Genomic DNA, 14,162 nt, shown 5'->3' with positions numbered 1-14,162 from the left:
AAGGCTATATATATATATATATATATATATATATATATATATATATATATATATATATATACACACATACACTCACACACTCTGAGACACAGCAGGGCTTTCTGTCAATCTCTCTCCCTCACATCGGCGTGACGCGATATCAACACCGCATTGGATCACATTCATCACACTGCAGCGCACCGGACCGTGCTCGGCTTCGGTGCGCATGTGTGATGAAAAGAGAGACTGGACCATCACATCATATCAGCCCGGATTCCACTTCACCAAGCACATCTCCTCTCTCGCCGTTGCTTCTCTGGTCTTTTCACTAATATTCTCCTTTCCTTTCTGCTCTCCTCGTCCCCTCTTACCTCCTCTCTCCTCATGTCCTCTCTCCTTCCTCCCTTCGCTTGCTCTCCCTGTCTTCTTCTGCACTTGTCAGATGTGATTTTCCTCTGAGCCCCTTGCTGTCTTTCTTTCAGAGTTAGCTCCCGTTTGCTTCCCCCCCCCTCCACCGCCCTTCTTGTCTCCTCTCCACTTATTTGTCATGTTGTCAAACTTGCCAAACTGTTTCTTTTGGTACCTCAATTCTCTTATGTCCTTTTTCTCTTCTCGCATTGTTCTTGTCTATACGTCTTGTATTTCCCCACCTTCCATTCCCTAGATTACTCACCTTGAATCCATTACATTTAATTTGCGTGGTGCGTCCTCTCCTCTCCGTCCTCATGTTTCCATCCTTTTTATGTCCCTACGGTTGTCCTTCTCCAGAATTCACTTTCTTTCTTGCACTCTCTCTGTTTCCAACGCAGTCCTCACTCGTTTGAATGCTGTCCTCCCTTTCAAGCGACACATCTTACTAGTCTTCAGTGACAAAACTTTATTTTTTTCTCTCCCGGAATGTGTGTTGTTTAATAAAACCAGTATTTGGCTCCAGTGACAGCAAGATGAAAGGCAGGCAAGTGTTTTGTTTGTCTAGAGCAGAGATTTTACACTCTTCTCAAACTTTAGAAGAAACGGCAGACTTATTGCAGTGTCGGTTGATATTTTGCACGGTTTGATGAAGCACACCAGATGGATTTGTCTTGTTTTCATGTGTGGTGTAAAGAAAATCAAAGTTTATTTTATTCTCTCAGCGGAAACTGTTTGTCGCGAAATAGTGCCAATGCCACAGGATGTTGATAAAAATCATCTAAAGTGTGTGTTTATGAAAAATAGAGAGAATAAGAACTACAACCTCCCGCTACACACAATCTGCTAAACTGTGGATCAAAAGTAAAGACGCATCTAAACATTATAGAGAATAAGAGAGGAAGAGCAACATTCAGGGAGGAAGAGGAAACCGGTTTGGCAAAATGAAGCAGAGCAAATGAGTCAAATAACCACGTCCTGCACCATCCGCTCACCACGCTTTGTCCTCCTCTCTTCTTCCAGGTGAAATCGCCATCCGCGTGTTCAGAGCCTGCACTGAACTGGGGATTCGAACCGTGGCCGTCTACTCCGAGCAAGACACCGGACAAATGCACAGGTGCTGAGCTCTGCTACATTGGAGCCCAATGGGGTCCGCACAGGTTTAAGTAAAAGGAAGCGTAACCGACAGATGTCTCGGTAAACTGCTGGGCTGCCGCTGCAGGATATCGACCGGTTGATTAGAGCCAACCGCAATTAAAGGGAAGCTTGAGGGAGCATTTCTCTCCTCTCCAGCGCCTTGGGCCAGTTCTTTGTTTGGCGCTCGGTATTAAGTAGGGACATAAGTATAATTGTATTGACATTCCGAGCATTCAGGCAATCGCTCTGCTTAGTTTACATGCACAACATTCTAATCTGCCCCACTGTCGGCTTTCTCTATTCCGCCCTGACTTTCTAATGCCTCCCGTCTTTTAAAATGCCTTTCTTTGACTAATGAAGCTCGTTATGCGCCTGCACCACCTGGTTCTGCCTATCCTCCCTCCTCCTTATAAAACATAAGCCCAAAGAAGGCTGATTGGAGGACTCATTTGAGTAATTAAAACAGGCTTCATTTGACTAAGTACCGGTGCCCACTCCCGACTGAGCTTGGATATGCCGCCTAATGGTTGTGTGCTTGAGAGCTGGTGCACATCTGTGTGTTTTGTTTGCTTTTGCTGCCCCCCCCCCCCCCCCCCCCCCACCGCCTTCCCATCACACTGAAATTACATCCTTTGCCCTTGTCTTCACAGGCAGAAGGCAGACGAGGCTTACCTGATTGGAAAAGGTCTGGCACCTGTTGCGGCATACCTGGACATTCCAAACATCATCCAAGTAGCCAAGGTAACAGATGGTAACAGATGTTAAGAAGTGTTTTTCCCGTTAAAGAATAACCCTTCAGTGTTTGCTTTAAGGGTAAACTTTAAAGGGAAACAGGGATATTACATTTCAACTTTAGCTTCCTCGTCCTGGTGAATACTCGGCCTGTGAGAGTACTTTTAATACTTAATGACCTCTGTGGCCCTGGAGGAGCTTTCTAAAGTCTGGGAACATATCCCTAGTGATGTCATTAGGGTTTTCTCGGCTTGGGCTTTGAAGATTGCAACTTGTTATCGGACAGCCAGCGTTAAGAACTGGGGGTGTGCACTTTGAGACATGGGCATGGACGATCTCACAAAAAAGACTTTACTAAATTTCACCACGGTAAGCGTAGGATCCAGCATTTCCACAAATATATTATTGAATGCCTTTGCCAGGTCCCCCCAAGCCTTTTAACACTCGTCTCTTAGAATGGAAACATGGGTTACAAGTATTCAAGGAAGTCATAATGCAGGGCATTTTCATACAATGAAAAGCTTGTGCCTTGGCTGATCTCAGGACAACATATATACGCAGCATACACTTCACTTCGTTGGCTCCATCTTGCACGGTGAAGTGGTGCCAATTGTAGCCTTCAGGTTTTGATGAGATGGAGAGTCTCTCCACGTTCAAAAACTTAACCAAAATATAATATGTCTTGATTTAGCATTGAAGGAAAAGTTCAACACTTTGCTTATTTGCTTTCAATCTCTTGTCTGTGCGTTCATTGCAGAGCTGGAGTAGTCAATTATGTAACTTAGCATAATAATAATACAATATAATAATAAGCTTTATTTACACAGCACTTTTAAGTGCTTCATATAGTTCAACTAGGATATAAACTAGATTTTATTTTCTCAACCTAGGTTTTTACAGTAGGTAAAATACTCTGCTGGTTCACCTTACTTTTGATCTTTTAGGAAAACCCATCTACCTTCCTGAAGTTGGAAGCTGTCATTGAGGCAGTGCAAATTACAGTGGCATCAAAGTAGACGGACAAGAGACAGGCAGATCCCTTTTATTCCTTTCTGTTCACCCTAGGTCTATATTTAGCCTGGTTGGAAGGAAGGAAAAGAAAACGACTTCTCTCCGTCCATCCCTCAAACACTGTTCATCTCTTCCTTGTCTCCTTCCCTTTGCTCATCGTTCCTTGGCCCCTCTTTTCCCTTTCCTCCTGTTCCTTGTTGCGAACTCCCTCTTCCATCATTCCCTTTCTCTCTCTCCTTCTCTCCCCTCTGCCACTTTTCACTGCGTTAGATCGGATCTGGTCCCTTCTTACCTCCGATCCTCTCCGACCCGTCTTCCCTCCTTCCTCCAGGACGAGCTGCCAGTTGTTTGTTATCACTTTTTTCCGATCAATGTCTCATGGTTCATCATTTTCTGCGTGGGCATGTGGTCAGCTAGCCAAGTCGGGAGCCGCCCGCCATCTAACTCATTTCTCAAAAATCCTTCTGCATATCTGGGAGCCCAGCCACCCCATGCCAGCTGTGTGTGTGTGTGTGTGTGTGTGTGTGTGTGTGTGTGTGTGTGTGTGTGTGTGTGTGTGTGTGTGTGTGTGTGTGTGTGTGTGTGTGTGTGTGTGTGTGTGTGTGTGTGTGTGTGTGTGTGTGTGTGTGTGTGTGTGTGTGTGTGTGTGTGTGTGTTCTTCCTGCTCTCACTCTTTCACATTCGGCATATGTGTACCTCTTCTTCACACTGTCTGTCACTCTGTAACTGTGTGACCAAAATAACCATCCATGCCTTTTTCCCAGTACCTTCTGTGTGTGTGTGTGTGTGTCTGCTTGCAACTGTGAAAGCGCGACTGTATAATCATGCTTCATCTACCGTCCGTGTCTCTTTGCATTCGTGTCTGTGTGTGTGACTTGGCGTACCTGCTTGTGTGCATGCACTTGCTGCATTGTGTGTGTGTGTGTGTGTGTGTGTGTGTGTGTGTGTGTGTGTGTGTGTGTGTGTGTGTGTGTGTGTGTGTGTGTGTGTGTGTGTGTGTGTGTGTGTGTGTGTGTGTGTGTGTGTGTGTGTGTGTGTGTGTGTGTGGCTTCATGCCTCCTCTGGCCTGCCAGTAACAGCTCCCTTAACAACGGGACAGCCCATAATTATAGTCCGCCTCGTATCCAAGAGCAGATGGCACATACTGATCTAAAGATGGCTCTATCTGTCAAGCTCGGCAGCTACTGTATCTGTCTGCTACCCTGTGTGTGTTCGTCTTCCTCTCAGTACCTTCCCCCTGACCCTCAGATTATGTGTGCCTGTCTACTCGTTTCCCGCTGGCGTCCATTGAGTAGATGATGATTAAGGCGATTGCAACCGAAATGGAATGAGAATAAAGTGTGTCATTAGCTCACAGTCCCTTTGCCGTAACTGATGCGTACGTCCTTTTCGCTGGCCAGCAGACAGCGTGTGGTTAAAGCGCGCAGGTAGGTGTATGTGTGATGACTCGTCATTTCCCTCACCGGTAGGCAGCCAAGTGTTAACCGGGGCCCTGCGGTGGCTCTGTATTTACCAGAACTCCCGTTGCTTAGCTGGGCAACATTTCCTTTCTCTGGGTTCCACCGGCAAATAGTTTTGCACAAAACCTGAGAATAAATGTGAATTTAAAAAAAAGAATGTGTTAAAGCAAGTAGGTGTTGAATATTGGACTCAGTTTAATTATCTTCAGTGGGATGTGTTTATAAGCAGTAATGCCAAAGTCAAAAGGTCCAAAACGATGTAATGAATGTGAGCATGTATCCCTCTCTCACTTCTCAGGACAACAATGTGGACGCCATCCACCCAGGCTACGGTTTCCTGTCCGAGCGGTCAGACTTTGCGCAGGCCTGCCAGGACGCAGGGGTGAGGTTTATCGGACCGAGCCCGGAAACGGTCCGCAAGATGGGCGACAAGGTGGAGGCTCGCTCCCTGGCCATCAGTGCGGGTACGGAAAACACCTGCCGTGACGCGGGTCGTATTTTGGTACCATCAAATAATTGTAGCACTGAGACCGAAGACAAGATGATTGCTGGAGTCTGACGCCGGAAGGCTTTTACTCTCCAAGCATTAATTATGTCTGTCGGGGGATGTACATTTTTAGACCATATTTTTCAGCCTATAACTCGTTCCATCTGCCACGGCGAGAAACGGCGAAAAATTCAGCTCTATTCATATTCAGCCCTCATTTTGAGCTATAAAGCAGTTTCCTGCTGCTGCCGTAAAACACAATTTGACCTTATCAGACTCGAATGCGGTGTGAAAGTAGTTGCTGGTGTTCTCGCATGATATATGACTTATAAATCCCTCTAAATGAATGCGCTAAGCATTTACTGCTATAAAGCACAGCTTTCAGAATCTTTAAAGTAACATGTTTCTCACTTGTGTTTCTCCTTTTACCTCGTCCAGGTGTACCTGTGGTCCCAGGAACAGATGGCCCCATCTCCTGCCTGCAGGATGCGCAGGTGTTCGCCGAAACGTACGGCTTCCCCGTCATCTTCAAAGCGGCCTACGGAGGAGGCGGTCGTGGCATGAGGGTGGTCCGAGAGTACGAGGTGAGCGGCACAACATCACTTCTGTGAGAGATTCAATGTAACGGCCTGCTCTAACGTCCCGACCCGTGTCCAGAGAAGAGAAAACAAACCCAATTCTGACGCCCGCCCGCCTCATGACGAGTCTTCCTTCTCATATTCATTTCAACCTGGTCGTCCATCTATCTGGCTGCCAATCACCCTGTGTGTTTTGGTGTGTGTACTCTGGGTTGACGGATGCAATTTCAGAGAGATTTCCGTGTGATGGAGGCCCATTCTCAGAGGACGTTAAGAAAATAATGTCTTTCAATATTGTAGCTGGCCAGGGGCCACTTTTCAAACAGCGTCTCAATGTATATGATCGTAAAAAGCTAATCGAATGCGTCTTACATGTGCGTCAAGTATCCAATATGAGCAATCTTTATGTGATAAAATACCCTGACATATAAAAAAAAAGCATTGCACTGCATAAATACATAGGATCAGGAGATGAAAAGCAGTAGGGAGGAAACCCACCATCACCATCCTCCTCATCTCCCGCCTCTCGCCCATGAGCGATGATGGGCTGGCACAATAGCTGTCACAGTGACGACCACACAGCATCATCACCAACGGCAACACTTGGACCTTTTTGGGTCATGTTACTCTAGAATTGGCCTAGTAATAATTTAGCTTTGCTGTTAAATGACGCTAATATGAAACTGGATTAATTCTACCTGGTCGACATGACCCTTTTAATACCAGCTTCTTCAATTTTAAGTTCCCATGTCTTCCTATTATTTTGCTGGTTATAGTTTGTGTAAGTAGGTCTTGGTTATAAGATGTCTGGTTTCTGATGCAAGTCTCTCATGGAAATAACAATTTCATGGCTGACTCACACGCTGTCAAAGTCTGTGTGATCTGTCACCTCCAGATTGCAGGTTTGCTCTACATTTTTTCCGGCATCTACTCTAAACAAGAGCAAGAAGGAGAAAGGCACACTTGGTCTCTTTTAAACAAAACAAAAAAACACTGTTTTAGAGGCTACCTCATAAATTATGCACGACAATTTTCATTATGCTTGTTTCATCTATGTATCTATATTTAATCGTACTGCTTACAGATGGTTAAATAAGTAGCGTATTGGGAGAAGCTTGTGAAAATTAAACGTTTGAATGCGTTAAACCGCCGAGGAAAACGCTCTTAACCTGTGATTGTTATTGGAAAACTGGGCCAAGCAGGTCCAATAATACCATTTCACCTTCCATGGTTCAATGGTAGGGTAATTAGGATTTTCTATTACAAAATATTGCAAATTATTAATTGTGAAATAAAACCGGAAATCTCGCCAGAACACCGATACACGAGAAAGGGGTTTAATGTCCTTGTGTGGATGATTTAATCAAAAATATGTGTCTCAAAGGGAAAATGAACTGCCGCAGGCTCATAGACACCAGGAAGTGGCAGGTTTTCACCTCTGTTTACTTCAGCGGAGGCCTGGAGGCAGCTTTGCTACTCCTGCCAGCAGCGGCGGAGGCACTGGATGGGGGGGGTGGTGTGTGGTCTCTGCCCCACGCGAACTCGCGCATGTCAAACTTTTCCAGCAAGCAGCTGGTTTATTGTCCAATCGGATAGAAGAGGGCACAGATCAGCGGTGAATCAGAGCTGCACGGAGCGTCGCCGACTCCTCATCCTTCATGGCCGCTTGCATTTTGTTTTTTCTAAATAAATAATATCTAAGTCGCCATCACTATTATTATTTTTTTTACAGAAGAATTACCACATTAATTTAACATTTGTTTAAAATTTAATTTCCTCAGAAAAGCACGCTGGATGTAGTGCTTTTTCAGGCAGTCGCATAAGCTCTCTCATTGAAACAATGGTAAAACAAGGTGGTAATGCTCTGAAAAAACCCGCTGTATGGAAACTCAGCCTTACTCACTGATCTACGCAAGCAATAGCTGTGTTGTACTGTAGTCACTGAGCCTCACAAGTCAACAAACCATTTGAAAGCGTGACCTTTTCTGAGTCGTACCCCGGTCTAATTAATTAGTTGTTGACATTTCTAGTCGTTCAGCTGAGTCACGGGGGCCTCGGCGGCTCCTGCTAATACGATGTGAGGAAATTGTGAAGAGGTTTCTCTGCACTGCCGGGACCCCGAGCAACAATGCGTAGGTTGCCTTTGTATTCCATTAAGGCCAGCTCGTGGGGTCATTTGTATGCAGAATAACCAGAGTGAGCTTGACTATCCGCAACATATTGTAGGTGGAGATGTGTATGTTTACTGATAAGCAAGGCGTAATTACATTTTTTTTGTTTAGGGTTTGACGTGATGTGCTTTCCCAAAGAGTAGGAGAACAAGAGAACGGCACGTATCAGAGCTCCAGTGACCAACACTGACAGACGGACCCAGCGGATGTGGAGGGAGTGCAAATGGAATTCAGCGAACTTTAGTCTTTCAAAAAGTCATTTACAGAAATAGAGCTGCATCAGTGCTTTGACAAGTTTGCTCGGTGTGCGACTTCAAATTACATCTCCGACACTTATAATTTAGTGCAAGTTGTAAGTGTTGTTTCAAGTTGCTTTTTATCAATGGCCATTTCATTATGAGGGTTATTTCTTTAACAGTTGTAGAATCCATTGTTTTCTGACCATAAACTGACGACTGTAGACATTCTACTTTGTCAAGTGCTTATGTAAGTAAACACTAGTTTGTGTTGTTTTAGGTTAGCACTTTGCAAACCCGTTCAATCATGAATCCAGACGATGGGAGAAAGGAACAGAGGGATTAAGATTGCACAGTTGATATGTAGTATCTCTGGAAGTTAAATATACATAGAGCCCTGTTGGAGTGCCCTTCCTGTGTTCATAGACCTAGAGTTATGATACAAAATCATCATTACTTACTGTGAGCCAATGAATAGACCCCTGTGAGTGGAATGCACGGTACAGCATCTCATGAGTTAGTGCCTGATGGCACTATCTCCTTCCTATTGGTGTCCTTCATCTGGTCTGATCAGATGTAGGACAGTTTAGAATCTTTTTTTTTTTACACAGTGGTACAATCGGTGAGATTCACGCTTTCCTTTCACGCCCGTTTTTGGTCGAGGTTTGTGAGAAGCTTGTTTTTTGCCTCCAAGAGCCTCTTCTCTCCAGGCTCTGAGATGACAGATGAAGATGGGCTCGTGTGTTCTCTCCTGGGGCGTCATGGTGACTCGGTCGTTCCCCACTAGAGGAGGCTGGATGGGCGTCGCGTCACAGACTGACAAAAACAGATCGTGTCATGACCCCCAGCGTGCTCGCTCGTGACCTCCCAAAACCGGGTCCCAGAGATGTCGTGTAGACTCTAGCTCCCTTAGGGGGGTGTGAACATTTGTGTCAAAAGAAAGGAAACAAAAAAAACCTAAAGACATCTGCTCATCACATGTGAATGACAGGGAAAGGAATGTCGGACAATAAATGTGGAAATATAAGTTATTCTAAATGAAACTAACTGACTAACCGAGATTTAAAGGATCTTGAAATCTCGTCTGTGCTGCACCAAAACCCCCTAAAAACCCCACCAATCCTCTGCTGTGACTCTCTTGCTTCCTGAATAGCAGCACTAAGTGAGACGTGTATGGATTTCTTTTCTCGTCTGTTTGTCAGGAACTTGAGGAGAATTACCAGCGGGCCTACTCTGAAGCCCTGTCGGCGTTTGGGAACGGAGCCCTGTTTGTTGAGAAGTTTATTGAAAAGCCGAGACACATTGAAGTACAGATCCTCGGTAAGTGCATTTACGACTTCCTCTTGTGTTTGCTTCTAACTATGCGTCCGTTTCTTTTGTTTATGTGAATTGATCTAAGTTCATTAAGGAAGCACAGAAGTCCTTGAACTCTGCGCTATTGCAAAGGAAGGAAGAGAGACGGCCGAACAATGAGAGTAAACGAGCTTTATTAGCCAGCAGAGGATTCTCCAGCAGCCATTACTTCTCCTCCACAGAGCCAACGTAACTCTACTACCGCTCAATAACTGAAAGTCAACACTGACACTTACAGGAAGTGTATCTGCACTTTGAACATTACTGTACGGTGCATGTGAATGCGTTCATGTTCTGGTTTGCATTACTGTAAACGTTTATCGGGCGTACTGTGGGTCGTGTGTTTACGTCTGTGCGTGTTTCAGTGTTCACCGTGTTGTAGTTCTCCGTGTGTGGTCACTGTGAGGAATTCTTGTCTTTAGGGCATGTGAGGGATTTTGTGAATTACCTGTTAAAACCGTGTCATTGCCAGCCTGTTGTTTTTTGTTTGCCTTCTCTCTTATCACACCTCCCTCCTTCACTTTCAGTTCACTGTTTTTTCAGTCCCCCCCCCCCTTTTTTTAAATCTTCCCTTGTTATTTTTGCCCTCCTCTCTCTCTTGTTCCTCTCTCAACCTCCCCCTGTCTCATTTAGTCTCCGATCCCTTTGCGTTTTCTCTCAACTTTCCTTCAGCCTCTTTTTATTGTTAGGCTTTTAAACACAGTGCGATGTAGGCGATCTGTCAGGTCATACCGTGTGAGGCGGGTCTAATAGGTTCTCGGTCGCAATCCGTGTTTGACTATATATCAATTTTGATGCATGTTAGATTGAGCGTTAAATTGTTGCGCTACAAAGTAAAAGGGGAAAAGAATGTCATTAACTCGCAGTGTGACTTTGCCCTGCTGTCGTATTCAAAATTCAGCACAAAACATAGTCTTTGACTGTACTGCTGGCACTGTTTTTAAATTAACTCAAAAATGGGACTTTTACAGTTTGCTGAGAGCATCATTTTTAATAAACACAATATTTTGTGGGGGCTGTGCTTTCATTTTATTTTCATTATCACACGTTTTCCCGGCCAGTCTTTTTGCTGGACTCCCGGCACATTAAAGCACTTAAGGGAACAAATCTGTGATAGTTGAAGACATTTAAGTCTGCTGTTGAAGGGAGCCTCAACTGTGGCTTCTGAAAACACGACGTACATGTGGTCCAGCTAGCAAGAATGATGCCAAAAAGAAGCCCAACGATGCCTGCGTCCGTCACATGGACATTGCCTTGCAGGCCGGAGCAGATTGAACCATCTGTCTTTTCACACTGAAGATGTCTTTTCATGCTCCGCACAGATTGGTCGGTTTGAAGCCGTTGCATGTGTGAATAGGTGCTGCAGGTTGAGTTGTGTTGACAGAGCTCTAAAGGGGCCATCGGTTGTACTAGAGTGCACCAATACATGTTTATTTTACTCCCCCCTTTCGTGAATTCAACCACTCATTTTCTCAACACCCCTGATCATTCTCTCGTATTCTTTTGTTATTGTCATTTTCTCACCCACTTCTCTCTTTGTCTCTCTCCCCAGGCGATAAATACGGTAACGTTGTCCACCTCTACGAGAGAGACTGCTCCATTCAGCGGAGGCACCAAAAGGTGAAGTCCACGTTTTTTTTAAAAATTCATCCAACCCAACTTAATGTTTGAGTTTATTTCAGATTATCTTCGTTGCATTGCTGCAGTGTTACGTAGATTAGCAGGAAGTGGATGATTAAACAAAGGTCGTAGGGAGGAATCGCACCCTCGAGCACGGCGGTCTACTGAATACACAAAAGGCTGTAGTGTTTTATTTCCCTTTTTATATTTAGGGAAACAAGCCAATTAAGCAACACATTAATAAATATGCTAGTCCTGATTATAGCGATGATTATTATGGCACTGGTGGCCCTGGCTATCATGGATATCCTGAGCAGCAGGGAGGATTATGTACCAATAACGGTTAGCTAATGATAATGCTGGGGGATTGGGAGTCTTAGCAAAAACTGCAGCAGCTACATAAATTCCACCAAATGAACAAAAACTCTTTCTTTTTTGTAATAGCATATAATATGAAATTGATTGTCGTTCATTAGCTGGGGCTATTTGTCCTAGTTTATTTTGGGGCTAGTTATTCCGGCATCACCTGATTGTCAAAATAACAAAAAGGTCTGAATGCCAAACGAGAGGGAAAATTGAAATAGTCACTCAATATAACAATGCTTTCATCAGAGGAGGTTGATTAACAAGTGTAATATTTCATTACGTATTGTCACCTCAAAGCGCTTTCAATCATGTGTTTTCATCACTTTCTTCCTTCCCTTTTAATCAAATTATAGATGATAATCATATTAGTGGCTCTGTTGGTGCCAGAGCTGCTGCTCTTTGATTCTGTGAGACTTAATCTGCCTTTGCCCTTAATCTAAGATCTTTTTGAATCTCAGAAACAAGAATAGTCGCCTGTTGAAATAGATTAGGGACGGTAGAGCGCAGATATTTTTAGCTTTTCTCTATGTCTTGGAAGTGCTATTCATACTTGGAGAGGGTTTTTTTTGGGGGGGGGGGGGTGATATCATTTGATGTAGTTTTTTTAAAAATTTAATTTCTTTTAAATCGGCCACGGATCACGTTGTTTTGAACTGGATTCAGTTATTTCTTCTGGATGGGTTAACTTGTTGGATGCAGTGGAATGAAACCGATCTGCCTCCAACATGGCCGACCCCTCCCACCCAGCAGCCAATGAAAGGCTGAATGTCACTTCAAATGATTCACTCCATCTGTTCTTCTGAAGCCAACGTGACATGTACTGTATCAAACTGATGGCTGCTTTAGGCAAAATGAAAACAAATTATGGTATTTACTAAATATTGGTAGGAAGCTAACTGTAAGTCTGTGGTGCTTTCACTGTCCGTTTTAAGGACCAGTAGTAAACTGGGAGACATTTTGAATAGTTTGCTATATATAATATATATATATATTATATATAAATAAATAAATAACCCCCTGTGATTGACCCGCCCCGTGCCAAATGGCAGACAGAGCAGGTGAACATAATGTATCATGTTCTGCTACAGAAAGGCCAATGCACTCAGTGACCATTTTTCCAAATTGTGTTTGCATTGCAGTAACTAATGGCAGGGAGCCCTCAAAGAATTACATCCATTAAATGAAAGTGATACAGGCTATCTTAACACACTGTCTATTAGTGATGCGGGTCAGCCAGGTTTCTCTCCAAAGCTTACTAGTAAATATCACGTGTTTGGACGGGCGGGTCAAGGATTGATCGCTTTCAGGTAGCTGACTAACGCATGTTTCTGTGGGTTGGGGCGGTTCGGATTGGCGCTCATAGAGGGGTCGGGTGAATGCGGGTATTAAAAAGCACTGACCCGCGCTTCACGACTGTCCGTGCCTTTTTAAAATTCAAGTTTCCTTTCAATGATCATTTGAGTGCTGCTTTTTTAACACATCAAACGTCCAAGAGAATTAGTGCATTTCCAGCCTTGGTGTCCAAACGAATTAAAAAACTGACAAGCTGTGTTACCCAGATGCTACCATGATTGTTCATAGTTGACAAAGCTGTTCAAGGGGCAGCATGTGTAGCTGTTGAAATATGTGCATCTATCTATCCGTGTATTATAAACAGACTGCTGTTGTTTTGAAGGTGGTGGAGATCGCTCCTGCTTTCCAACTGGACCCTCATCTGAGAAACCGGCTTCACGCTGACGCCGTCAACCTCGCCAAAAAGGTACGTTAGTGTGTTTTTGTGTTGACGCCAATACCAGTCAGCCACAAAGCTCTTGTGATTTCTGCTGTTTTTTATTTTTTTATTTCAATGTGATGCAGGCATTTCCCCAAGGTTCAGGATGCACTGAAAAAGGTCCTGAATGAATGGAGAGAACCCCTACTTAATCATTAAGCATACAAACGAATAGCTGTGTATTTAAATATAGATACTATTCATGTGGCTGCGGCATGATGGTGAGGAAGCTTTTTCACTAGGAAGCAGTATTTCCTCTTAAGGTGTCAAGGCAGGTGTCGGGACGTTGACTTTGCAGAGTTTTGACCACTTGTTTGAAAAATGGCTCACTGCAACTGAATAAATAAAAGCCTCTCTGGCGAGGACGCTCAAGCATCGGGTTGTATTTAGGAAGTCTGAGCAAACCCCCCCCCCCCCCCCCCCCCCCCCACCCCCCCCCCCCCCCTCGATGCGATTCATTTTCTCCGTCTGTAACCGGTCTGCAAAAACCACTGGATTCTCCTCAGGAATGTTAATGCGCCGTCTACCTGTGATTCAAATGAAGGCGACATTAGTGCTGTGTAAAACCTGTGAAAATTAAAATGCAATTAAAAAAATGGGTGGAAATAGATGTCAACAGTGCAGACAGCAAATGCAATTCTAGAAATGAGTGTTTGAACAGTTTTTGAGTGCATCTGTCGAGACCAATTTTATGATTATTGTCACCAATTGTGCACTCCGCTTCGGTTTAAAAAAAAAAAAAAAAAAAAAAAAAAAAGCGAAAACATTCCCCGCGCCGTGAAAGCTCCCCTTGTATTTAGCCTTCTGAAAACAGTTATATCACAGTCGGTCTGGCTTTAGTGTTGCCGAAAAG

General features: G+C 44.1%; 1 protein-coding gene across 1 annotated transcript in view; it reads left to right on the top strand.

Annotated features, from left to right (window-relative positions):
- The window catches only part of pcxb (pyruvate carboxylase b), a 73,017-nt gene that overhangs the window by 10,969 nt on the left and 47,886 nt on the right, over nucleotides 1-14,162 (top strand). The window contains exons 3-9 of the mRNA XM_076086911.1: nucleotides 1,411-1,504; nucleotides 2,175-2,265; nucleotides 5,026-5,191; nucleotides 5,653-5,798; nucleotides 9,402-9,519; nucleotides 11,105-11,172; nucleotides 13,214-13,297. Of these exons, the coding sequence (XP_075943026.1) occupies nucleotides 1,411-1,504; nucleotides 2,175-2,265; nucleotides 5,026-5,191; nucleotides 5,653-5,798; nucleotides 9,402-9,519; nucleotides 11,105-11,172; nucleotides 13,214-13,297 (767 nt within the window). The remainder of the gene's footprint in view (nucleotides 1-1,410; nucleotides 1,505-2,174; nucleotides 2,266-5,025; nucleotides 5,192-5,652; nucleotides 5,799-9,401; nucleotides 9,520-11,104; nucleotides 11,173-13,213; nucleotides 13,298-14,162) is intronic.

Source organism: Anarhichas minor, unplaced genomic scaffold (assembly GCF_050575085.1).
Source record: "Anarhichas minor isolate MPS153535 unplaced genomic scaffold, ASM5057508v1 ptg000009l, whole genome shotgun sequence".
Taxonomy (NCBI): domain Eukaryota; kingdom Metazoa; phylum Chordata; class Actinopteri; order Perciformes; family Anarhichadidae; genus Anarhichas; species Anarhichas minor.
The sequence above is the reverse complement of the archived record's forward strand: the minus strand, read 5'-3'. Positions and strand labels throughout refer to the sequence as shown.